At 43.8% G+C, this 26,857-nt stretch overlaps 1 protein-coding gene across 3 annotated transcripts in view; it reads left to right on the top strand.

The window, feature by feature from the left end:
- The first annotated feature begins 7,234 nt into the window (after positions 1–7,234).
- SCARB1 (scavenger receptor class B member 1) overlaps positions 7,235–26,857 on the top strand; it is a 49,205-nt gene continuing 29,582 nt past the window's right edge. For all 3 annotated transcript variants that reach the window (XM_042441925.1, XM_042441926.1, XM_042441924.1), the window contains exons 1-6: positions 7,235–7,444; positions 17,693–17,850; positions 21,356–21,497; positions 23,972–24,175; positions 25,966–26,061; positions 26,529–26,644. In XM_042441925.1, coding sequence (XP_042297859.1) covers positions 7,319–7,444; positions 17,693–17,850; positions 21,356–21,497; positions 23,972–24,175; positions 25,966–26,061; positions 26,529–26,644 — 842 coding nt within the window. In that variant the 5' untranslated portion in view covers positions 7,235–7,318. The remainder of the gene's footprint in view (positions 7,445–17,692; positions 17,851–21,355; positions 21,498–23,971; positions 24,176–25,965; positions 26,062–26,528; positions 26,645–26,857) is intronic.

Here is a 26,857-nt window from a genome sequence, read left to right as displayed (position 1 = left end):
AAAGCAGTCAGACTTGAGCTTAAGCCATAAATCTAAGTGACAGTGCTGGGTATGAGGTAGTGAGATGCAAGGTTGGAGATAAGCACTGGAGTGTATCTCACAGGCATCTTTCGGAGCCGATCTTTAGATCTATGCTGACTCAGTGAAGCAGTAGAACTATAATACTAATCCCAATAGCTTAAAAGGTTCAGGTCAGGATGTCTGCAGTTGTCTTTAGGTACTAAACTTTAAGCTCTAACTTTCAGTGGAGTGCTTTGTCCTGCAGAACTGGGAAGCCCAATGCCTTTCAGGTATTACACTCCCAATTCCCTCTGACTTTAAGTATGGTTGGGGATGATGGGAATGACAGTAAACTAGTATTGCTTTTTTACTGAGAAGTAGACAGTGTACGATATTTACCTGTATATACTCATGTACAGTATAAGGCTAGAAATTTTAGACCAAAAATTGACTCCAAAAACCTGGATCGACTTATACCATGGAACCCTTGTGCTTAGCAAGAGATCTCTTGGACTTGTAAGTCCTGTCCTTTAACTCTTATTAATGGTTCTTCTAGACCTAGAGCAAGACACATCTGAGCTAGAAAGACCGTTGGATGGTATTTGAAGCTCCAAAAGCTGGGATCCCTGTATACAAGTGTCTAATGGGAAGAAGGTCTTTTGAGTTATAGGGCAGCACTGAGAAACAGATCCATTCTAATTGTTCAGTGAATGTGCTACAGATCCGCATTTCTACCTTAAGGAGAACAGGCAGCAGTCACTGGCATCGCACACACAAACACCTGAAGTGTCCTAAAACGATTTCTTTGTCGGAAGGAGCCAAAGAACTACTATCGTTCTGAATGATAAACACAGTAAACAGGTAGCCCTTGTTTTATCGGTGCTTAAAACTGGTTTGGATTGATATATGTCCGGTTGATGCTTTTCTCCCCCCAAAACGCTTTGGGGCAATGTCAGATGCTTTCCCGAATCGAGAGTCTAATATTGTTCGACACTAATCTGCAGGTAAGACCTTGACAAATGTACTGCTGTGTTGTGGAATTAATGGCTTATCTTTGCATGCTGATTTTGCAACCATGCCACTGCTGGCCTGTTTGAGGGTATTTCCATGCCAGCAGGTTCTTGTAAATTGAATTGGCATGTTTTGGATGCCTGTTTGAGTTCTAGGCAAAATTTGAGTTCTTACCAAAGAAACTTGAGGAAAGCGGCAGAAGTAGAAGGAAGATCATGGAAACTAGCGCATTAACCCTGTCCCAATCGAAATACATTTTTATTGACGGATTTAAGGCTTTTCTCTTGCCTTTCAGCCCACAAGGCATCCTGAGGCAATGCACAGTGGATAAAACCATATATTTACATCATAAAAAAAAGGTAAAAATACTCTTTAAAATAATTTAGTCAGTTAAAACAGTTAAAATCTCAGATACATTTTAATAAAAAGTAAAAATACTCTTTAAATACAATTTAAAGCCAAACAGTTAAAACAGCCAGAGCTGTTTCAAAGGCCATATGAAGGTGGCTGCTGAAATAGTTTTTTGTGGGTCTTTCAGGCTCTGTGGCCATGTTCTAGAAGAGTTTATTCCTGATGTTTCGCCAGCAGCTGTGGATGGCATCTTCAGAGAATGCTGGCATGGAAGAGAGTGGGGAGTTGGAGGCTTTCATGGCCAGCATCCATAGACTTTTGTGGAGGTTTTCGGGCTCTGTAGCCATGTTCTAGAAGAGTTTATTCCTGACATTTCGCCTGCATCTGTGGATGGCATCTTCAGAGAATGCTGTCATGAATAGTCCATGAAGCCTCCTGTTCCCCCTCCTGTTCCTAGAATATGCCCTTGATTCTTCTGGTTCTTAATACTGGGTATCTGTAATAGGCTCAGGCAGAGTTTGGGCTTCAATGGTCTATTTTCTCCACCTCTTTATTAGAACTGGAGGTTTTTCTATTGGATCCAGGTGTAAACCAGTGCTAGGAGAGTCAAAAGGAAAATGATGGCTTGGTGGAGCGCAGCCAACTGCCTCCAGCATCTCATGAATTCACACATTTGCTCTGCAAAGTCAGAAACAGATTGACAGCTAGTATATTACATACATAGATCATGGTTTATGATAGCCTAATTGGTAGAAGTAACTTTCCGCTGTTGCTTATTGTTCAACTAGGGAGGGTTGGAAAGCCTTGCCAATCCTCAGCCCAACCCTGACTGAGGGTACTGTCTTCATTCATAAACACTCCCAGATGTAGGGAGTCAGTGCTTTCTGGGTGCAGTGTCATGGGGCCCTTGCAACCTTTAAACATTGCAACCAGTCATGTGAAGGGCAACTTCACAGCAAATGGTGGTAAAAGTCACTCCAACTCATGTTATAAAAGCAGCCCCCAAACTGGGTTACTTAACAAGATCTGCGGATAAGGATTTGAGGATGGTAGCCAAGTCCAACACTGGGCTGGGCGAACGTGTCTGAAGATGACCCAAAAGCTCAGCTTGTGCAAAACATAGCTATCCACCTTATGAATATTAGGAGGTGTGGACGCATTCTGCGTGTTATATATTGTGTTATATCATGTATTGCGTGTCAAATTGGAACAGAAATGCTTTGGCAGAGATGACTGCAGGCAAAAGAACAGTGGTGTTGAATCAGATCAAAAGCCGATCTAGCCCAGCCTCAGAGGTACTTCTGAGAAGTCCATAAGCAGGACATGAGAACTATCTCTCTCTCTCCTGTTGTTTTCTGCAGGAGTTGCTCTTCCCAGACACGGCACCTCTGATCTTGAAGCATCTAGCCATAATAATTAATAAATATCCTCAGGGAACTGTCTAACTAAAAAGATTGCATGTACAGCGCTGTGTAAATTTACAGCGTTTCATAAATAAAGGTTAATAATAATAATTATTATTATCTTCAATGGATTCCATAGAATCACAGAACTGTAGAGTTGGAATACACTCCAAATGTCCCGGAAGTCCTACCCTCCGGCACCAGGTAGCATCTGGTGCTGGAAAACCTTTAAGTTTGGGCACTCGGTCTCTAAAAGGTTCGCCGCCACTGATCTATCCCCAGTTGGTGTTCCATGACTGATGCCTTCAGACCTGTCTGAGCCATTCCTGCTTTCCATGGACCATTCTTCAAGGCAGGTTGCTATCACACCCCTAATCCAATCTTCCATCGCCGCTATCTCCTTTCACTTTTCCATTTTGGTTAGCTCTGTTTACTGGATGTTAGAGTGAGTTATTCTTGTATGTGTGTTCTTTCATACTTCTTCCAAATAAAAGTTCTCTTGGTTTACCTATGCCGGGAGCCTTTATCAGTTAGTATAACTGGTATAAACTAAGGTTGGCATCACCCGGTGTGGTAACTTATGGTGTCATCTGCCATTGACCTCCCCCCATACCACACCATACAGAATCCCAAGTCATGTTTCTTGCTCTAATGTTACTCATAAAGCATAATCTCCATATATCACTGAACGTCACGGTAATCGTTGTGACCTAAACAACTAGCACAATTGTAATTTTATTTGGTTCCACACTTTCCCATAATTATTTTAAATAAATCTGAGTTTTTTAGATAGTATTATTACTCCTAAATATTTCACGTTCTTCTTTATCTTAAATTCAGATGTTCTTTCTAGTTCCAACTGTTCTTGAACTGTCGTATTCTTTGTTATAACAGCCCTTTTCCCTGGGTTGACTTGAAAACCTGCTAAATCCCCCAGTTCCTCTAAAGCTTGTTTTAATAGATCTATTTTATTGATCGGATTGTCTGAGAAAATTACTCGATCATCTGCAAAAGCTCGAATTGTACTGTATACAGTCGGTTCTCCTTATCCACAGATTTTTTATCCACAGAGTCAAACATCCATGGCTTAAAAATATTCCAAAAAAGTATAAATTCCAAACAGCAAACCTTGATTTTTCCATTTTATATAAGGGACACCATTTTACTATGCCATTGTATTTAATGGGACTTGAGCATCCACGGATTTTGTTATCCACGGGGGCCTTGGAACCAAACCCCAGGAGATACTAAGGGTCTACTGTATTTTTGCCCATGTATAATTGAACCATCAATTCTTTCTTCTTTCCTTATCCTTCTAGTTCCAATTTCTAATATCATTATAAACAGTAAGGGTGACCCCTGCTTAGGGTGTTGCCTGGTGTGGTCTGCAACCTCCGCACCCCCCTAGCGGTTCTTGTTTGTCTCAGACAGCAAATTGTGTTAAGCTGGCTTTATTTGGGACTCATCATGCATCTGGCCTAATGTGAGTGGGCAGGTAAAAAAAAAGGCAGACATTCCACATGTCTTAAAAGATTTGTAAAGAATGGGATTCCTCCCTCCGTAGCAGGTGCTAGGCGCCTGACTTGCTAACATCTGCTCAAATTGCTTCTTCTGCACAATTCTTAAAGGCACAGGAGCCCTGCTTTTTGGTTCATTTGGCCACCCCAGCTGTAACAGGATTTCAGTCTCTTATTAACAAACCAAGTCAAGCATGCTTGCTCAGAATCAAGCCATCTCCTAGATCAAGAGAAGTAACAGTGCCACTCTATTCTGCTTTGGTCAGGCCCCACCTGGAATATTGTGTCCAGTTCTGGGCACCACAATTTAAAAAGGACATTGAGAAACTGGAGCATGTCCAAAGGAGGGCAACTAAAATGGTGAAAGGTCTGGAAACCTTGCCCTATAGGAACGCCTTAGGGAGCTGGGGATGTTTAGCCTGGAGAAGAGAAGGTTAAGAGGTTAATGATAGCCCTGTTTAAATATTTGAAGGGATGTCATATTGAGGAGGGAGCTGGCTTGTTTTCTGCTGCTCCAGAGAACAGGACCCAATGGAGCAATGGATGCAAGCTCCAGGAAAAGAGATTCCAGCTCAACATTAGGAGGAACTTCCTGACAGGAAGGGCTGTTCAACAGTGGAACACACTCCTTCCTCGGAGAGTGGTGAAGTCTTCTTCCTTGGAGGTCTTTAAACAGAGGCTGGATGGCCATCTGTCAGGGATGCTTTGATTGAGAGTTCCTGCATGACAGAATGGGGTTGGACTGGTTGGCCCTTGCGGTCTCTTCCAACTCTATGATACTAAATGGGACTTTAGTCCTAAATCAATGTGCAATTGCTTGCAGACATGACATGACATCCAGTCCTATGCATGTTTCTTTAGGGCAGAGTGAGGCAAGCTACCTCAGGGAGGAGATGTTGCATATCACATACGGACTTGCCTCTCCTTTCTTCTCCGACTGAGCCTCACCCCACTCACGCCATCTCTTCAGTGTTTTAAAGGGATGCAAGGGAACGCCATAGCCCATTTCTGCCAAGAGTCAAATGCTTGGGGTACATAAATAAGGTCACTAGACTTTGTGCATCTGGCAGTGAGCCTCGTAGGCAGCTGACAAACCAGCATTAGAGAACAAGCAATAAAGATCTAAGTGACAAAGGAGTGTTGTTTTCAGAGGGGTTCAGATAACATACCTCAATGTACCTGAGGGATTATCGATAATTATTTGTAGCACTGTTATTATCAAAAGGGGATTTGAAGTATTTTTGTCATTGCCATGTGCCTTCCAAGTCATTTCTGACTTAGGGCAAGCTTAAGGTGAACCAATCATAGGGTTTTCTTGGCAAGCTTCCTCTGAGGCTGAGAGAGTGTGACTTGCCCTTAGATTGTAATAACGTATATTCTATTCGACTGAGTGGGTTTCATGGCCAAGTGAGGATTCAAACCCTGGTCTCCCAGTGTCCTAGTCCATGCGCAGATCATTACACCACATTGGCCCTTTAAGTATTGGCTGTGTTGCATTTTATCCCACTGTTGTTTTATATGATATATATATATATATATATATATATTGTAATTTATGGTAAATACCAGGGGCAAATCTAACCATTTTGGCCATATCGCAAAGTACAGTATCATCCCAAATCCAGAAAACCGCAATTCCTTTATTGGGCCAAGCAAAATGAACATTGCACACATTGGCGGGATACAAACCGCCGCTTTGCAGCGTTCCCCCGCCGGCGCCATTTGCTCCGCGAGGGAGCCGCAGCATCCAAACCGCGCGGCTCCCGCGCGGAGCAAAAAAGAAGCTCCATTTCGGAGCTTCTTTCTGCTGCGCACGGATGACGTAGCGAAGCGCCAAGGGCGCATTCGCTACGTCATTAGCGCCGCGACACGTCTGGACGCTATGCGTCCAGTACGTAAAGATGGCGCTAGCCATGTAGAAGGGCCGGCGCCATATAGTACGTATTGTATACGTACTAGAGTTAGGGGGGTGTGGAAGCACCGCCCCTTCCTAACCCTAGTACGTATACAATACGTACTATATGGCGGTGTGTATCCCGCCATTGTAAGGTTTCAAAGGTCCACTGGCTTCTTATCCAAAATGACCTGACTAGACTAAAAAGCTGGGCCAAAGCTAACAAAATGAATTTCAACATGGAGAAATGTAAGGTACTGCACTTAGGACAGAAAAATGAACAGATATAGGATGGGGGACACCTGGCTGAACAAGATTTATATGTGTGAAAGGGATCTGGGAGTCCAAGTAGACCACAAGTTGAACATAAGTCAACAGTGTGATGCGGCAGCTAACAAGGCCAATGCGATTTTAGGCTGCATCAATAGAAGTACTGTATAGTGTCTAGATCAAGAGAAGGAATAGTGCCACTCTACTCTGCTCTGGTCAGGCCCCACCTGGAATATTGTGTCCAGTTCTGGGCAACACAATTCAAAAAGGGTGTTGAGAAACTGGAGTGCATCCAAAGGAGGGCAACTAAAATGGTGATGGGCCTGGAAACCATGTCCTATGAGGAACATCTTAGGGAGCTGGGGATGTTTATCCTGGAGAAGAGAAGGTTAAGAGGTGATAGGATAGCCCTGTTTAAATATTTGAAGGGGTGTCATATTGAGGAGGGAGCAAGCTTGTTTTCTGCTGCTCCAGAGAATAGGATATGGAACAATGAACTCAAACTGCAGGAAAAGAGATTCCACCTCAACATTAGGAGGAACTTCCTGACAGTAAGGGCTTTTGGACACTGGAAGACATTCTCAGAGTGTAGTGGAGTCTCCTTTCTTGGAGGACTCTAAACAGAAGCCGCGTGGCCACCTTTTGGGGTGCTTTGACTGAGCCTGAGGGAAAAAGGCGGGAAGGACGCCTTCACCTGAGGCTCAGGGGCGGGGCGGCCATTTCCCGGCCCGAGGGGCGAGTCCCTGGCCCGAGGGGGCGTGTCCCCGGCCTGAGGGGCGGTCGCAGGAGCGAGGGGGCGGGCCCAGGCTTCTCTAAATGGAGGCCCGCCGGCCAGTGGCGCCTCATGGGCCTGGGCTTCTCCGCCGGTCATTATGGGGGGCTGCTCTCGGCCTTGCATGGCGGCGGTGGGCCTCAGCATCGCCGGCTTCGCGTGCCTCGTCTTCGGGGTCACCATGATCCTCATGGTCCCCGGCATCGTCAGGGACCAGGTCACCAAGGTAGGCGCCGCGAGGGAGAGGGCCCAGGCAGGAGGAGCCGAGGGGGCATTCTGGGAGTTGTAGTCCCACGGTGGCAGAGTTCTCCAAAGGCACACCAGTAGAAGCCAGAGACCTGGAAAGCAGTCTGCAAAGGGGCTGTTTCTGAAGCATCTTTGAGACCCATTGGAAGAGAGGGGCTGGCAGCAGCACTTTTAGACCTGAGAGGCAGCTAAAGAGAGGAGCTGGGAGCAGGAGCTTTGCTAGACCTGAGCCTATTTCTTCAGGTGCATTGGTTTGAGAGTCACTGAAGGAGAGGAGCTGGGAGCAGGAGCCTTCCTAGACCTGAGCCTTTGAGAGTCACTGAAACAGAGAAGCTGAGAGCAGGACCTTTGTTAAACCTAAGTCTATTTCCTCAGGTGCATTGGTTTGAGAGTCACCTGCTGGGAGCAGGAGCTTTGCTAGACCTGAGTCTATTTCTTCAGGTGCATTGGTTTGAGAGTCACTAAAGGAGAGGCTCTGGGAGCAGGAGCTTTGCTAGACCTCAGGAACATGGGTTTGAGAGTCACCTAAAGAGAAGAGCTGGGGACAGGAGCCTTCCTAGACCTGAGTCTATTTCTTCAGGAGCATGGGTTTCAGGGACACTGAAAGAGAGGAGCTGGGAACAGGAGCCTTCCTAGACCTGAGTCTATTTCCTCAGGAGCATGGGTTTCAGAGTCACTAAAGGAGAGGAGCTGGGAGCAGGCGCTTTCCTAGACCTGAGTCTGTTTCCTTAGGTGCATGGGTTTGAGATTCAGTAAAAGAGACAAGCTGGGAGCAGGAGCTTTGCTAGACCTGAGCCTATTTCCTCAGGCACATTGGTTTCAGAGAAGCTAGGAGAAGGAGTTTTGCTAGACTTGAGCCTCAGGCGCATGGGTCTCCTTGCCATGCATCTGAAGAAGGCGACTCAAAGTCTAGGAAAGCTCCTGCTCCCAGCTTCTCTCTTCCAGTTAGTCTCAGAGGTGCTGCACGATCCCTTTGCAGACTGACTGTCTGAGAAGAAGGCGTGGATGGTTGCCCTGGATCAGACCCAAGGTTTCCTATAGTGGTAGCAAGCACCGAAGAAGCTCCCCAAGAAGAGTCCGAAGGCAGCTCCCTTCCCAAGCTGGGGTACTTTATCTTTGCGCATGGAGCATCACCAAGAGCCTTTTTGTAACCAAAAACGTGGCCTCAACTCCATATCATTTTGAAGTGAAATAAGTTCTTTTTCTGCTATTACTATTTCCTCGTTGCTGATATCTAGGAATGGATTGAGTATGGTAGTATTTTAAGGGGGAAAGAAACCTGAAATTTATCAGACATGTCTTCATACAGCTCATCCAGGTGTTCATAATAAACCAAAAGGACATAATCTAATATGGACTTACAGCCAATAGCATCATAGGAGTTGAAAGAGACCTCAAAAGCCATCCAAACAAACCCCATTCTGCCATGCAAGGAAACGTGTTCAGAGCACCCCCAACAAATATCCATTCAGCCTCTGTTTAAAACCTGCCAAAGGAGACTCCACTGCCTTCCCAGCAGCATATGCCACTGTTGAATGGCTCTTAACATTGGGAAGTTCTTCCTAATGTTTAGGTGGACTTTCTTTTCCCGTAGCTTGAATCCGTTGCTCAGTGTCTCAGCAGCAGAAAGTAAACTGGCTCCATCTTCAGTGGGACATCCTTTCAAATATTTAAACAGGGCTATCATGTCACCCCTTAACCTTCTCCCCATGTTCCCCATTTTGGTTGCTAATATAGCTTACAACACATTGGTGATCTTCCATTCATTCAAGTACTAACTAGGGCTGTCCCTGCTTAGCTTCCATGATCAGACAGGCTCTAGTGCCTTTTAGGATATTTGTGTATTACTGATACTGTACAGTGTTTGTGAGACTAATGCTAAGACGGTGGAGAAACAGAAAACAAGGAAAAGACACTATTTTTAAGCACACAAGGCCTTAAAGGGAAGTGTGTTCTAGATCCTGGATGACTGCAAATAAGCCCAACGACTGCATTTCTTCTCCTGATTAACATAATTGTAATATTTAAGCAAAATGCTTCTGCTCCTAACAGCCGAAGTTAGTAGCCAAAACAAGTCCCTTGACGACTTTATAACATTCTTGATATTAGGTGCCCTGGTGAACAAGTATTGTGGTGTTGTCTGCCTTCGAGTCCTTTCTGACATACGGCAACCCTAAGGGGAACCTATCATGGGGTTTTCTTGGCACATTTCTTCAGAGGGGGTTTGCCATGGCCATCCTCTGAGGCTGAGGGAGTGTGACTTGTCCAAGGTCACTTAATGGGTCTCATGGCCAAGTGGGGATTCGAACCCTGGTCTCCAGAGCCATAGTCCAATGCTCAAACCACAACACCACAGTATATCTATCCCCCCCTCTCTGTCTTTGAGACTTATCAGCAAAGTGAGCAACCACTATCAGCAAAGAAGCGGCAAAATCCTCGCCTCCTGCAGAGCAGACAATTCCACAAACATTTCTGCAGAAGACTCTGCCGATAACTGCTAACAATACTGGAAAGCCACTGTGAGGCCCTGCCACAAGCAGGACAAGTGCAGGTGCAGCTGAGGTGGCACCAAGTGCCACGGAGAGCTACGATCCCCCGTCCTCCCCTTGCCTCTTTCTGCCGATCAGCACCATCTCCCCACTCCAGCCAGGTGTCTCCTGACACTGAAGAGGAAAGAAGTAGTGGCACTGTGGAGGTGGCCTTGGAGCAGGTGCCTGCCCAATTGATGGCACCTCTTTGAGCTGGCATCCATAGGTGCTTCTTTGTGCCTGCATGGTCTGCCCGATCCTCACCTTTTGTCAGTCTCTTTGCTTTCTCACACGGTGCCCCTGGCGACAGCATCAGCATCTCCTGCTTTTCAACCTCACCTGGCTCATCTTCCAGGAGCAAGTAGGAAGAGGTTCTCCTTCTGAGGCTGGGGTCTTGAAAACCTCACTGCCACTAGAGAGCCAACAGGGTGCATGTGTGCCAAAGCAGGAGGGAAACGTGTAGTTCTTTACACCAAAGCACTGCTGCATCACTCCCCAACTCTCTACTCTTTCCCTGGTGGTTGCCTGGCTTGCCTGCCTGTCATCTCAGCCGTCTTGTGAATGTGGCTCCAGATCAGGGATGGAATGATGTGTCCATCCAGATGTTGCTTGGCTGCATAACCCATGGTGGGGAATGCTGGGAGCTGGAGTTTAGAAACATCTGGATGGCTGTGCAATTCCCAGTCCTGACCGAAATACTTCTGGTGTTGATATCTGTTAGGGATGTGCTATCAAGACTGGATTTACAAGGAGGTGAGCGAGGCAGTTGTCTGGGTCAGTGGCATAGAGGGGGAGGAGAGTGACATCTGTCTCGGGCTATCTGAAGCGAGTAAGTACAAATAATCCCTATTCATTTGTAAAGAATTACCTTTAATGGTCATTTTTTTTTCTTTTGGGGCAATTTTTTTAACTATGTGGAAATAGAAGAACTAGTATTGGTATAAAATAAGACTAGATGAGCATGATTTTGTTTGTGCAAAGGCATTGCCTCCACATAATGGCTTAATCAGGCATGCATGCAAGCTAGCTAGCAAAATGGTTACATGCAATACAATAAAGAGACAAAACCCCAAACCAAAGATAATCGAAAGCTGAACCAGCAGAGCATGTGTGGAAGGGGTTCCTTATCTGGAAGTGTGTTGTCTTTTCTACCCTGTTAGTTCTGGCTGAGAAGTTCGATTGAAGGAAAAATGCTGGACAGAATTGAACAACAATGAGGTCTCTTTTCTCTCGTTTGCATGGCACTGGTCTTGTGACTTGTGTTTTACTTGCGTGGCAAAATCGGTTTGCTCATGTGACCTAGCTTCCAAAGGAGGCTGCAGACTGTAAGCAATGGTCTGTAATGGGCAGTGGGTGCCTTGGGTATGGTTAACTGTTGGTTGAAAGTGTGTCAGATGAACGGGGATTTTTGCATGCTTTTTCTCCCCTGTAGGCATTTGCAAAAGAAGTACTGGAGTGGGATATAACTGCTGAAGCTGTTCTCTCCCCTTGCCAATGACTGGCCCTAAATGGGGAAAAACTGAATGGCAAATTGAGGGGAGGAAATGCCCACCTGCCAAATATAAAAACAGGACAATGCATTTGAGTGCCTCTGTGGCTCGTAATCTCTATATTAAGATAGCTGACATGAGTTCTTCTCATTATCTTCATACTGCCAATGGAAAGAGGTGTGTGGAGGAAGGAAGACATAAGATGAGCTTAGGTTAGTCATCTGGGTTGACTGCCCAAAGCAAAGGACAAAGTGCTCCTTCTCCTTTCCATCCACCAGAAACTGACTGGACTAGCCATTGGATCTTCACTTCAGCAGTTGAGTCAAGGTGGCATCTTGAGAGGTGCCAAGTTCTACCCTTCTACTGCTCTACACACCCCACCAGGCATTTGCCATCTGGGTTGGCTACCTCACTCTACTTCATAGTAGAGCTGACTCTGTAACCTGGTAATGGCCAGCAAGTGAGGCAACGTGGCACCACATCTGGTAAACAAGAGACACTGTGCTTGGTGGCGAGAGGAAGCCCATGGGGGTCTCAGACATTGTTTTTGACCTTTATCTCATTTCAGCAGCTCTCCGTTTCAACATCTGTCACCATTGCAGCATCCACTGGGAGGAAAATCCTCAAACTCTGCATAAACCAGCAACTAGATTCTAGCAGCTGAGAGTCCCTGGTCATTGATAACCTGGGATCAACCAAGCAAAGGAGAAACATATGCAGGTTCTAAGGTGTCTGCTCAAAGAACAGTCTGCAAATGCAGAAGCAGCACCATAGACTTGGAAGGTTTACTCTTGTGGTGCAATAAAAACATAAGATGTGCCCTGCTGGATTTGAGCTTGAACAATTTGCTAGGAGGGCTCCAGGTTCCAGAGCCCTCAACTTGGGGAATTCGTAGTTCCCCCCAAAGTAACTGGCGAACTCTGGATCAGATTAAAGAGGCATCTAATCTAGCATTCTGTTCCCACAGTGCCCCACTAGGTATCTCTGAAAAGCCGACAAGCCAAACATGAGTGCAAGATTTCCTCTTCAACTTTGAAAACCAAATTGCTGCGCTGGACTCTCAAGGCAGTAAATCACGTCAGACTGTTCCAGGGCATTTGTTTTAATTTATCAGATCTCAACTGACCTTTCTCCCTCATCCTTTTGAGAGTTTATAGAGGAGGCTAGAAAGCCAGACAGGCTGAGATGTTAAACTGAAGGGTACCTTGCAAGTAATGCTAATATATATATATACTAGTTGTGTTCTGCGCAGAGAAATGCAGAAGCGTGAGGCACCTGCCTTAGGCAACAAGTTTTGGGTTTACAAAAGGGCAGGCAAGTATAAGTTTCTTAATTGGTGTCAGTTGCATTTTTATTGACAGGGTGTAGCTGTGGGCTTTTTCTGCCTGGCGTCTTTACACTGCGAAGAACTAAGAATCGCTCCCAGACTTACCTGTCCCCAAATGGTCCCTGGCCATGCTGAATGGGGGATTCTACAAGTTATAGTTGAGAAAAATGTCTTCTCCAATCTCATACTACACACATTGACTGGGAGGTGCACACTTTAGTGTTCTGCATCAAGCAGCAAAATGCCTGAGGATGGTACTAAACAACAGCATGGGGAAACTTTCATATAGAGACATAGACATCCATGGTCAATTGGGAAAGCGACCAGATTGTCAAGGTCTGCCCAACAGAGAAGGCAAGACTTTTACTTGTATTTCTTTTTAGTCTGTGATCTGCTTTGTGTCCCAAATTATTGAAAGATTGATCAAACCCTTCCACTGGTCTTCATCCCTTGTCACTTTTCTTTGCATATATGAGAAGTGAATTTTGCTGGGATTAATTTTCTCCCACAGGCCTGATTCTATTTCTTTAGGGTTTTGGCAAGGCTGGTTCTCTTCCCTCTCCCCTAAAAACTGTAATTGGGTTATCATCCATTTCTGTTGTCTCGAAGAGATACTGTGCTTATCTTAAGTACACATGTACACATCGGTTTTATGTTGGAATGTCACAGGCTGTACCTCTTGCATTTCATGGTGTTCTGGCTGCTCCACAGTAGGGTTGATGTTTTGAGGGAGGAGGTCCACACAGATAAGCCAGTCCTGTTCGTTTCACATTATTGCTTCATCGTATTGCTTCCACCAGGCTCCCAAAACAATTTCCCATACATGATTTTAAAGTCAAAGGCAAGATGAAATAATGCTATGATCCAGCCGTGAGGAGATGGAACATAAGTCTTGTCCTCATGGAACTGCACAATGCCATATTTTTAGTGAATTGCCACATTGCACAACTGAGTGTGCAACCAAATGCACATTTATCTTTTGTCAGCTGCCTTGGGTGCAATTTAGGAGAAAGGCAGCATATAAATAAATAAATTATCTGCATGCACAAGGCCCGTTCCTGTGCAACTCTACTTCTGCAGCCTTGAAGAGAATGCAGATGTTCTGTATTGTGTATTATTTTAGTATATTATAGTGTTGTGTTTTATTATTTTGTTCTTGATTATAAATGTCTGATGTTTCATCCTTGGATGTTGTTGTTGTCATTAGACAAAATTATCCAATTGCTTATGTAGGAGAATTTGCACATGTGTAAGACACCAACAGGATTTTGGCCACTATGGTAACAGGGATGGGCCTGGCTTGACTTCTTGGATCAGATGGAAGTCCTGTCTCGCATATGCTCCTGGACATTCCTTTTTTAGCAGAGCGTTTTGCACCTGGAGTAGAAATACCATGGAAAGAATAGGGATAGATTCCTGTACCACAAAAAGGGAATATGAGTTAAATATGTTTCACTGAATTTCTTACTCAAAACTAAATGGTATGTCTATGTGAAATGAAGGAACCAGGTCCTGTAAGTCTTGCATAGGTAAACAAAACCATCTAAAACCTTTTAGAGACTTGGACGGCTTCTTCCAAAATGCACCCACGAACGACTTTTTCTTTCACCAGCCTCCACTTTTTGCATGATTTCCAATTTGGTGGCCAAGGTACAGTGGGCCCTTTGTGTCCGCTGAGGTTCCAGGACTTCCCATGGATACCAAAATCTGTGGATGCTCACATCCCATTAAATATAATTGCATAGTGGTAATTGCAAAACCAAAGTTTGTTTTTTGTCATTTATATATCAGGGAGAGTCTCAGCTGAGTTCTGAATAAACTGACTCAAGCATACAAGTGGAAACAAATTGCTAGGCCTTTGTACCTGCCTGCGATGGAAATCTAGCAGATGAGTTTTTAATTGGCATGGGGCTCCAGTGATGCAGGAAGCTTTAACAATTGTGGAACGCTGAACAGTGTGTGCCAGAGAGTGTATGCTGTTCGCCTGCAACATTTCTCAGCTCTAGACCTCATAGTCAGTGGCAAGGGGTGAAGGGAGTTGCCGGCTCATAGCACATCCCTCATCCTTGGTCCGACATGCCCAGTTTCAGGCAGTGTTTTCTGTTAAGGAATGACCTTCAGCAGCTGACTCACCACTTTGTGAGCATCAGCAGAAATGCTTCCTGTCCCATTGCTCTCAGTACGAAGACACACGCCCCACACAAAATATTGACCTTTTCTGCCAGAACAAACAAAAGACTGAAATCTAGAGGAGCCTAATACAGTCTTCCCAAACCTGGTTCTAGCTGGAGATGATCAAAGTTGTGGCTCAACACATCTGAGTTGGCACAGTCTGCTCTAACTGGAGAAATCATTTCAGTGATGAGGCCATGGCAGATCAAATATGCATCTCCTGCCATTTAATGCGAAGCAGGAATGCCCTCAGTCCAGGAGCTAACAGCAGGTCCTATTCCACCATCAGGCAGGGGAAGCCGCTATCTCAAGCAACGTTTTGCAGGTCATGAATGGGTAGTAATGGTTATTTATGTAAATAACTAAACTAAATTATTATTGCAGGAGTCAGAACTGTTGGTGAGATTTCTGCCCCAGGGGCCAAAACCACTTGGCTGGCTTTAGGTGCTCTGCAGATTGATTTGGGGAGGAGGAAAAGTTTCTCCCTGGCTAGTGGCTGACATGTTTGGGTATATGTGTGCTGGCCAGATGTGCATAACTGCTCTCTTAGACTTTCAGTTGATGGAAAACACTATCTCCTAGCTCACCTCCCTGCAGCCCAAGATCTTGCACAGACACATGCAGCTTTTCTAAGGCTGCAGTCCTATGCACATTTATCGGGGTGTTTAGTCCCATTTAAGTAAGAGCCTTATGTCTGAGTAAACTTGTAAAGGAGTGCACTGTTAGTCTTTGCAAAACCCCTCTAGGCTCCATCTTAAGACTATTGCAAACTGTGCGCTTGAGTTTCCAGTAATGCTTAGCCAACACCATGGTCTCTCCTCCCCTCTCCTCCCCTCTTTTTGTTTTGTTTTTGTTCAGTATCCAGTCTGAACAAAAATTTAGATGAACTCAAGGGTTTGCTTGCTACTGTGTGACCTTCTAGTACAAGGTTAGGGGAGCCATTGATTCTCCAAATGTAACTGCACTCCACTTCGCAGACCACAACCAACATGGCAAGAGAGCAGAGAAGATGGGAGTTGTGGCCCTACTAGAGATGTCAAAGTTCCAGAAGAAACCATCAACATTAGTAGCAGAGAATATTATTTATATTTACTCTCCACAGTATCAAATAGACGTAAAGCACCCATTCCCATAAAAATAATTGATGGAGGGGAAGTGTGTGGATGGAAGGAGGAACTAAGATTCAATGAATACGCATGAAATTGAATCACAGTCATTTTCTGAGCTCTAGCCTGCATCTGCACTGCAGAGTTTCTCCAGTTTGAAAGCACTTTCACTGTCATGGCTTAATGCTGGAGAATTCTGGAAAACGTAGTTTGTTGTGACACCACAGCTCTCTAAATGTTTCATAAAACTACAATTGCCAGAATTCCATAGTACTGAGTGGTGCCAAACTGCATGATTTCTGCAGTGCAGATGCAGCCCTAGTTATCAGGATCAGTTTCAGCCTCTGCTTCGTTTTGTTGGTCATCATCACATTTACCATGGACTTCTAAAAACCAAAGGTAAACCCGGATCTGACCAAAGCTGCTCAGGTTAAGGTGTCTTGGAGGTAAATCATTCATAGGTTTGCCATGAATTAATGTTGACTTAAGGCAGTTAACAACAACAGTGCTGCCTACTAGTTGTAATTAGTCTTTGAGCTAAAAAACAAAGCCTGTCATGCATCCTAACCAACATTTTGAGGCACAACCTTTTGCGCAAATCCGCTTTAACACGCCAGCAGACCAGAGCTTGAAGACGTTATTTTTCTGTACTGCAGTTCCCCCGTATCCTTCAACCAGTATGAGTTGGCATGTTAGCTGGGGACTTCTGGAAGTTATACGTAGTCCCAAATGTAACTTTTCCAAGCTCTTCTACCAACCCAGTTCCATTGTTTTGGGTTTCTACAGTCAGGCCTTTCCAGAAATGTTGTGGGGAAGAATCCTTGGCCATCTTTGCCTTCTGTACCTCAGAGGTTTTCTACTTCTGTTCTGTCTGTGGGTGCACACACTTGGCTCTGGTTTTTGAAGCTTGAACTAATAGAACTGAAAAAGGCTCCTGTTCCTTGGAGAGCCTTTAAACAATCCTCAGAGTGCTGATTAAAATGAAGCTTCAGGGATACTGCAAAAACTGTCTCTGAGAGCTGTTGGTATAATAAGATGTCTTTAGATTTGGTCCTTGGAGGTTAAATTGTGTGTCAGCGGCACTCGCTTTTAAGTGTGTGGATGGATAAAGGCAGCTAAAGCACTGAGACAACCGTGGAAGTACACTCTCCTGCCTCTTCCCTTTGAACAAGTAGCTTCCAGCCTGAACAGAGTTCAAGGATAACTAGTTCTCTCAAATTCCAGCCTCCTTTGGTGTGGGTTAGTCTTTGTGGCAGTTAAGAAGCCACTTCTTACACACACACACACACACACACCATAGTCAAAGCAGTTTTCTATTCTTTTTTTAAGGAGATGTTAAGGGGATAAACTACTGGGTCTTGGTCAGAGAAGCAGCTTACTGACTGGTGCTTTGTTTTAATGAAAAGCTGCCAGGTTTGGTGCAGTGGGGATGGGGAAGGACTGAAAGTTTTATTTTTGTGTTAGTTTTGTTAGCCACCTTGAGCTTTTTGTATTAGGCGGGGTGGGGGGGGATATAAAACATTCTAAATAAAAGAAGCCAATGTGTTTTCCAAGCCTTCAGATTGCACCCTATCCTACTGATGTCATCCTTGTTTGTCATTACAGAATGTGAGGCTTGAGCCCAACAGCATGGCATTCAACTTATGGAAAGATATCCCAGTGCCATTCTATATGTCCATCTATTTCTTTGAAGTGCTGAATCCAAATGAAGTTCTCCGTGGGGAAAAGCCAATAGTGAACCAACGTGGCCCTTACGTATACAGGTCTGAGCTTTTTCTTTCTGTCTCCATTGCGTTTAGCTCTCCCTCCTTGGAGGTCTTTAAATAGAAACTGGATGGCCATCTGTCGGGGATGCTTTGACAGAGATTTCCTGCATGGCAGAGGGTTGGACTGGATGGCCCTTGCGGTCTCTTCCAACTCTATGATTCTAATAACTTTCTTTCGAAGCAATTGGCCATAGAAATGAGTGCAAATATAGTTGCATAATCCATTGGAAATCTTCTGTGCGGCAAAATGAGTGAGAGTACAACTGAGCTTTTGTGCATAGTGCAACAGCCCTTTAAAACAATTCGGTAGCACTTATAAAGCATACAAAATATTTGTAGAAGAATGAGCTCTAGGACTTGGTAAAAACAAACTTGACTCCTGCAACCTATGAGAAGTAAGAAGCAAGAGAGGTAATTGTAACTTTGCATCATCGTTCTTTGTCAGACATCCTTGGCATAGATTTAATTTGCTAATACGAACCGGTAGGTTCAGCTCACGCAATGTGTCGGTTGCTTCCAAATGACCAAATCCCTACACATCTGCCATCATAGAATTGTGGGGAATTGTAGAGAGGTTTGTTGCCAGGTCCTGGTCTTGAATGCATATGATGTTGCTACCATACTGAAGCTAAACAAGTTTGGAGCTCATCAGTGCCAAGATGCCAAGCTACCTGGAACCCTGGTGAGGTATGTAGAAGAAAGGTGAGTTCTAAATGCAATATTCTGGGGTGCTTACTCAACAAGTATAGAACAAGCCTAGCTGAATCAGACCAAAGCTCTGTATCTTGTCCAATATCTTGTGTTTACAGTGACCAACTAAATCCCCCTCAGACAGGGCTGAGAATCATGAAGCCCGTGAGCCAGATCTAGCTGTTGGGTTCCAGTGCAGCCCTTGGGACACCCACTGACACCTCCCTACCAGTTCCAGGCACAGTCTAATTCTTTTTGGCCACCCTCCCATTCAGATGATGGACAAAAAAAACCTTAGTTGGGCTGTTCCTTGTTATTTTGTGATGCCTCTCCCAGATTTCCAAAATGCAACCACAATTAACATATAATTTCTGGTCATCCACAAGGGTAGCGCCAAAGATGAGTTAACAGTCTTCGAAAGGAGCTGAAAATGGGACATTGTAGCTCCTTCAGCTTCAAAACATGCCTGCTCCTAGTCAAGGAAGACTGCAAGTGGGGCATGAACATGTTAACCCCTTCCTAGAGGTTCCATCTAGTCATTGTGACTGCTAGGTGTTAAAAGCCTTCCTCTCCTTGAATTTGTTTAATCTTTTAATTTGCTGATCACCACATCTTGGGATACTTAATTCTGCATGTGACTATGCTCTTTGTGAAAAAGGACTTCCTTTTGCCTGTCTTGGTCTTCCTGCTACTCATTTTTATTGGATGATCTAAAGTTGTAGTGTTGTAAGAGGGAGGAAATACCCCTTTCCCATTCACTTTTGTTAGTAGAACATCTACCCTACTTTTCCTCCAGTGAGTTCAAGTGGGTGTACATGACTCATTCCTCCACATTTTATCTTTACAACAGCCCTGTGAGATAAGTTGGGAGATGAGGAAGAGGAGAGAGAAAGAGTCTGCCTCAAGATGGGCCAGTGGGTTTAATGCTTCTGTGAGGATTTGAACTCGGGTCTCCCAAGTTCCATGCATAAATTTATATAGTTTGACCACAGTTGCCTCTGTGGAAGGCACCAAAGACCAATAGGGAATACCCTTCTCTCAGAGATGTGCTTGATATAATGCTGGTGATATTTTGGCACCAAATCAAAAATGGCTTTTTATTAAAGCCTTTGAGGTCTAATTTATTTTATCCACTTTGCATATGGGCTATGGTTGGCATTATTTTAAGTCATCCTAGCCATTTTCAAATTGCTTGGCTTTTAAGTGATATATGATTTATGGCAATAAATAATTAGTCTTTTGTATTATTTGTATTGTCTTATTGATTTTGTTATATGTTGGTCTGAGATCTGTGGAGGTAGAGCAGGGTATAAGTATTTAAATAAATAGACACAGAGACAGACCAAGTAAATATGGGCAGGATATTATATGGGGGGTGGGGGGTGTTGTCTTGTCTTTATCTATCTCAGTATTGACGTTCCTCTGACAAGTTTTCAAATTCACAAGGCAGTCTGGAAAGAACAGCAGCAGGTCAATTGAGGGTATCGCCAAAGGTTTTCCAGAACAGAAAGCATCCAGCAAAAATTGCAGCACGCACTCATGAGTGTTTCCCAGCAGGTTTAGCTGCCAGTATAATGCCATGCTTGTTCTTGGCCTATGTTTTGCCTATGTGGCTTCTTAGCATATTTGTGGGTTTTGGATGTATGTATTGTCACTGTACAGTGAAAGTAGGTGAGGTAAAAGCTTCTTAACATAAATGATTTCCCCCTCCCTCCTCTTGCCAGAGATTAGATTTAAAGCAATTTATCCCTCTTCCTGCCAAGGCCCAAAGCATCTGGATTTACATGGCACATAATGCAAAGGTTTACCCAGTGAGCTGCCTAATCTGTCATCCTCACATCACCCATATAGAAATTCCAGTTACCCAGTTTCTCAGAGGCTCTTTTTCTTTTGAACAATAGCTGGGGGTTTCCCCAGATTCAGTGGGCATGAGTTCTCTTGATTTTGGACTGCTGTCTGTCCCATGATTATTAAAAGCACTGGATCCTCTGTTGGGGAAAGATCTGGCACTCCAGAGTTTCAGATGGGCAAAGGAACTTGATATTTCTGTGACATTCTGGCATATGCCTCATTGATTTCAAAGCTGGCAGAAGACCCATGCAAAAAGACTGCAGATGGCTAGCACTTCTCTCTACTGAAACATATGGGCAGTCTGTATGTGCAAGAGTATTAAATGGATCCCTCTCAGACCACCCCCACCATTTAGAATTAACTCTTGACCATCATAACTGTCCTATTTTTTACTGTTATTTTCTCTGTAGCCAGTGACTCATGTTTCATCCACATTCTGCCTGGGACATTGGGTATTGTGATGTAAACTGCTGGGATAGTTTACGAAGAGTGTGGATTGCTAACCTACCTCTGTGATACACGCAAGGATGATTTTGGAGGACTGGGGCAGAAGAATGGCAGGAGTCCTAGAATCATACAGTTGGAAGAGACCCCAAGGGCCATCCAGTCCAACCTACTTCTGCCATGCAGGAACACAGAAGCAAAGCACCCCCAATAGATGGCCGTCCAGCCTCTGTTTAAAGACTTCCAAGGAAGGAGACTCCACTACACTCCGAGGGAGTGTGTTCCACTGTCGAACATCTCTTGCTGTCAGGAGGTTCTTCCTAATGTTGAGCGGGCATCTCTTTTCCTTTAGTTTGAATCTATTGCTCCAGGTCCTATTCTCTGGAGCAGTAGAATACCTGAATTATGCCCTAATTGTTGGGAGTTTCAATCTGCAAGGAGAATTTCTTTCCACCCCCATCCCAGTGCAGGTAATACATGTAAGTGTTGATTTAGTCATGGTGTCTCTTTCTTGCAGGGAGTATAGAGAGAAAGAAAACATAACTTTTAATGACAACGATACACTGTCTTTCTTGGAGTATCGGCGGTTCCACTTCCAGGCAGACATGTCAAATGGATTGGAATCCGATTACGTTGTTGTACCGAACATGTTGGTGTTGGTAAGTAAACTCACAAATCGTGTAATATTTAGGCTGCCATCCTGTACTCACTAACCTGGGAGTGAAGCCATGTTGATAAAAATGGCATGTAAAGGATTGCACCGTGTGTTTCGTTTAGTGGGCTTGGTTTATCTGAGTTTGTAGATGTACTCTTTTGTGTGGGCAACAGGAAAAGTACACAGCATAGCTGAGATGTTGTTGATGTGCTATGCTGATGTAACTTCATTGCCATGGTAGTGGAAGAAACAGGGCTACAGGTACAACAGTTGCAAGGAAAGTGAGAAAAAGCAGACAAAGTCAGCATTACTATCACATCCTCACTTCTAGGTGGGATCTTGTAAACAGATTGTTCTGGGAAAGCAGTCTTGCAAACTCATTTGTCCTTTGCCAAGACAATTTGTCAGCTCAGTCCTCCAAGAATACTTTGGCTTCAGGGAACCACCTAAAAGCCAGGCATTGCAGAAAGAAGTACTGTACTCAGAGCCAGCAGCCTTCCTTCCCAACATTGACCACAGCACCTTTCTCAGTCTTGCTTCACTGCCTCTGTGCAACCCTGTAAAATGTTCAGTTGATAACACAATGGACCCTTATGTTAGCATAGTGCACCAGTGAGATTTTGACCTAAGGGATTTCAGATCCGCTTTGTTACTTACTTTCCCCTTTAAAATAAAAAACACACGCCAAAGCTTTTAGTCCTTATGTTTGAGAGGAGATGCTTGAGAGCCATGTAGGCAATTCATAGCAGGATATCATAGTGCTATATTATTTAAGGATTGCTAGAATTTTGATCACCCAGTGCTGGCAAACATCAGCCTGCTTCGGAGGTTTATTGTAAGGAAAATGTGGGGAGGAGAAAACCATTGAATTATTTGCAGGGAAGATTGAGTGTAAATGTCGCCAACAATAGTAGCAGTGGTGTTAGTAAATGGTTTATTTTGGAGCATGAAGGGAAGATAGAATTGGGCACCTAATTTTGGCTCTTGAAGGAGTTTTTTGGTAGTAGAAGGTAGGAAAAGTGGCAGTTGTCCCTTTCCTCTGCAGCTTCCCCATATCATTTTCAAGAGCCTTCTCCCAACAAACATTTTAGGAGAGTTACAAAACAAAGGCAGCGGTGAAAACACTCAGCTTTGTGAATAGAGTTTTGTTTCATTTGTAGAATGGAAGTTGAGAACCAGGTCATTTTAAAAAAGGAACATGCTACAGCTTCTCCCAACCTGGTACTCTCCAGATTGTTAGATTACAACTACCACAAGTCTCAAACTGCAACTCACACTGTCTGGACTGTGATAGGATTAGTAGTCCAGTATCTCCGGACAGTTCCATGCTAGAGGTAAACTGCTGTGCCTGATCAGATTAGGAAGGATTACGAAGGAATACCAATTCCTACCAGATTAGGAAGGAACACCAATTTGGCTAGGTAGGTCTGATTGAATTAATCTGAGGAGATTAGGATAGAGAAATGACTTAATTAGCTAGTATGGCTATATATTAGCAACACATGAGTTTCTAGATGTTGGTCCTATTAATACTTTATTTTAATGCATGCTTGGATGCAGTTTCTGGAGAGGTTTTTTCTAAAAGCTAGTTTTGTTAGCAACAATTTCCCCCAGCAAATACATCTATCAAGCCAAGGCAATTTTAAAAATTCTGTCCAGAAATAAACAGACAATAACCTTCTTGAAGAAAAATTAATAACACCTACAATTCCTTAACACAAAAGAAAGAACAAATGAACAGAAAAGGTAAGGCACATATTTGGTCTACTGACATCTGAACAATACACCTATCAATTACAATATTTTAATATCCCAGAAAAACACTAATGAAATATAACACTTATAAAATCCCTCTTTAAAAAACTGCCCTGTCTCAAAAATTATTCTCAGCCTGATTTTAAATTTATGAAGTGAGATTTTTCATTCAACACTAAAGTAATGTTTTAAAAATTTTGTTTCATAATGAAAGTGCAATGCGAAACATACAAATAGAACATATCAGGTAGAAATCTTTTCCTGTTGGGAATCTGTTGTTCTTTCACAGACTTACTATTTCCATGAGTCACTAAGAGCTTATTTCCATACTTACACAATGCAACTAGTTTATCATGTAATGATAATCTGATCCATATGGATTCCATGGGACTGCCAAAAGGACAAAGAAATGGGCCCAAAACCAAATCACATCTGAACTCTCCCTAGAAGCAAAGATGACTAACCCATGGCTGTTGTAACTTGGAGGTATCATGACTTCTCATTGGAAAAGATGATGATGTCTGGTAAGGTGGAAAGCAATAGGAAAAGTAGAAAACTGATGGATAGACTGTATCAAAGAAGCCACAACTGCCCCAAGTCTGCAAGATGACCAGGGTCTTGGAGGTCCCTCATTCATAGGGTTGCCAACGGTCAAAGTCTATTTGAGGCAAATAACAACAATATTCTTTCCTACCCACCCTTTCCTTTTATTTTGTCTTTCAGGGAGCAGCCGTAATGTTGGAGGATTTGCCTTTTGCTGTGAAGCTGACAGTCAGTAGCACTTTTGCCCTTTTCAAGCAGAGCGCTTTCATGAATCGGACAGTGGGAGAGATCATGTGGGGCTATGATGACCCCCTCATCGATTTCCTTAACTCCATCAAGCCTGGTTTAGTTCCATTCAAAGGGAAATTTGGTTTGTTTGCTGATGTACGTAAAAATAAATAAAATGGGAAGAACTGGTTTGAGGCAAGTGCAGAGCCTGGAAGCATTAGCATTAACACTAGCATACTGGTGTTGGATGGTTATTTACATTAAAATTGAGGGTAACTTTGAGAACTTAATTCGTTGGGTTAGTCATTGCTTGCAGAGAATGGCCAGGGTCGAATGACTAACACAATTCCAGGAACAAATTCAAATCATAAGAAATATTGTTACCACAAAGCCTAATCCTGCTGTCATTTTTAACAGTTGGAATGACAAAGATTGCACATGTTAAGTCGAAGGCTTTCATGGCCGGCATCCATAGTTTTTTGTGGGTTTTTTGGGCTATGTGGCCATGTTCTATAAGAGTTTATTCCTGACGTTTCGCCAGTTTCTGTAGCATCTGTGGCTGGCATCTTCTGCTGGCGAAACGTCAGGAATAAACTCTTATAGAACGTGGCCACATAGCCCAAAAAACCCACAAAAAAACTGTTGCACATGTTGTTTGAATAGTTAACAAATCGGGACCAAGAAATTAATTTTCAGTGAATCATTTCCAAGCTTTGGGCAAGCAATCTCTTGAGAAATATGGCAGAAATCAGCAGTGAGTAAGTGTGCTGGGCAGGGCCAGTCCTTACCATTAGGATATGTAGAGCCACTGCCTCAGGTGGCAGATGCTAGGGGACAAGGAGCAGCAGCAAGATGTCAGAGGACAGAGATATGTGTCTTCCCAGCTCTCCTGCTGTGGTGGAAGATGCTAGCCCACTGGCCGTGTTACAAAATGATAGAACTGCCAGTCATCTTCTGTAGTTAAAACTGAGAGGTGGGGTTGGGTACCATCTTGTACTTTGTGTCAAGCAAACACTTACTTGGACTGGTCCTGGTGATCAGTGTATCCCAGTAAGTTTCATACTGTTCTTTGTACTTATACTCGCACAAGAAGATGGTGCAGTTGTCTCTCTAGGCCAGTATAGCCTACTATGTTTGGTAGCAGCTCTTCAGGGTTTCAGACAGTGGTATTTGCCATAAGTTGCTGCTATCAGAGATCTTTTCAAGTGCAGGTACTGGGGATTGAACCCAGGACTTCTGGCATGCAATGCAGGTACTGTGCTTTTTTTTGCTATGGAAGCTTGTTTGGAAAGAGTAATGTATTTGGCCTTGATTCCACTTTTCTTGCATTAATGCAAAAGAAAAGGTTGTTCTACACATTGCACTAGAAAGGAAGACTTCTTCCATATGTTAATGCATTTTGGATCCAGCCCAGGGCAGTTTAACTAAATGACTGATAAGCTGCTATCTAAAGCAGTCTGCTACAAATTTGCTTGAAATCATTTCCAGTCAGCATAGTGGCTGCTGTCATCACTCACCACTTGGGTCAGGGATGGTGGCGCTTGGTCCCCAGATGTTCTTGGCCTCCAAGGTTGTGAAAGTTTAAGGCCTCTTGTACTTTGGCTAAACGCTTTCAGCTGGAGATGCCAAAGACTGGACTCTGGCCCTTCTGTGTACAAAGTGCATCCTCAGCCTCTGTGCTGTGGCCTTTCCTCATAAAGCAATCAGAACTTAGAAAAATTATTTTCTTAGATTACAACCTCCAGCCATGCTGGCTAGGGAAGCTTTTGAATTGTAGTCCTAAAAGGTTGCAAGCCTGATCTGAATGTGTATTTTCTGTTTAAGAGGGTGCGTGTGCAAGAAAAATGTGCATTTTCTATTTTCCCACTTGTTTTTCACGCCTTTTGAAAGGTGGCTGATTGAGGTACTTATTGTATGACCACATGTCCACTTCTCTCCTGTTACAGTTGAACAACTCAAATACTGGGCTGTTCACAGTGTACACTGGCATGGCTGACATCTCCAGAGCCCACATGATAGATACATGGAACGGACTGAAAGAGGTAAAAACCAAAGCGTAGTCTCTTCATTTATTCCCTATTCCTTCTTTCTCTCAAACATAGAAAAAAAGCAGTTGTTCATATCCTCTTGCACAGATGTCAGTATTAATACAGCGCGTTCTGCTTTCCCATTAACCCACACAATCTCCTGTCCTCTCAATTTGTAAATGAGTCTTACAAAATTTCTACCAAAAGAGGCTTGCCACTGCATAAGATTGAGTCTGAAGCATTTGGCACCATCACAATTCTGTGTGTTCTCCTAATCAAACCAGGCAAAGGCATTTGTTTACTCCAGGTTAAAATATCAAATCCTTAACAGAGGTGGCTTGGATTCTGCACTGAGCAAAAGGCGAGTTCTTCAGGTGATATAAAACAGGAAAACAAAGACTCCTCCACCAACTAGGTTGCAGAATGAAAGCACTGATGTTAGTAAGCTTGCTTCTGTATCTTAGTGTTGACAATCCCCTTAGGTGTCTTACTGGAACTCTGATCAGTGCAATTTGATCAACGGAACAGCTGGGGAGCTGTGGCCACCGTTTAGGACCCCTTCCACACCTCTGGAATTCTACAGCCCAGATGCCTGCAGGTACGTAAAGCCATAATGTTTGCTGTAGCAAGTCACCACCCAGCTTCTAAAAAACTGGAATCCTATAGCTCTTTGACCCAGTTTTTTTTTGTGAATTTTCATTGCAATGTTACCCAACAAAGAGCTGATCCCTGGTCAGTCTCTTCCACTTGGCTTTCCATGTGTTACTATATCAAGTAAATGCCATTCCTCCACTTTAAAAAAATTGTGCAG

The sequence above is a fragment of the Sceloporus undulatus genome, chromosome 10, assembly GCF_019175285.1.
Source record: "Sceloporus undulatus isolate JIND9_A2432 ecotype Alabama chromosome 10, SceUnd_v1.1, whole genome shotgun sequence".
Taxonomy (NCBI): domain Eukaryota; kingdom Metazoa; phylum Chordata; class Lepidosauria; order Squamata; family Phrynosomatidae; genus Sceloporus; species Sceloporus undulatus.
The sequence above is the reverse complement of the archived record's forward strand: the minus strand, read 5'-3'. Positions and strand labels throughout refer to the sequence as shown.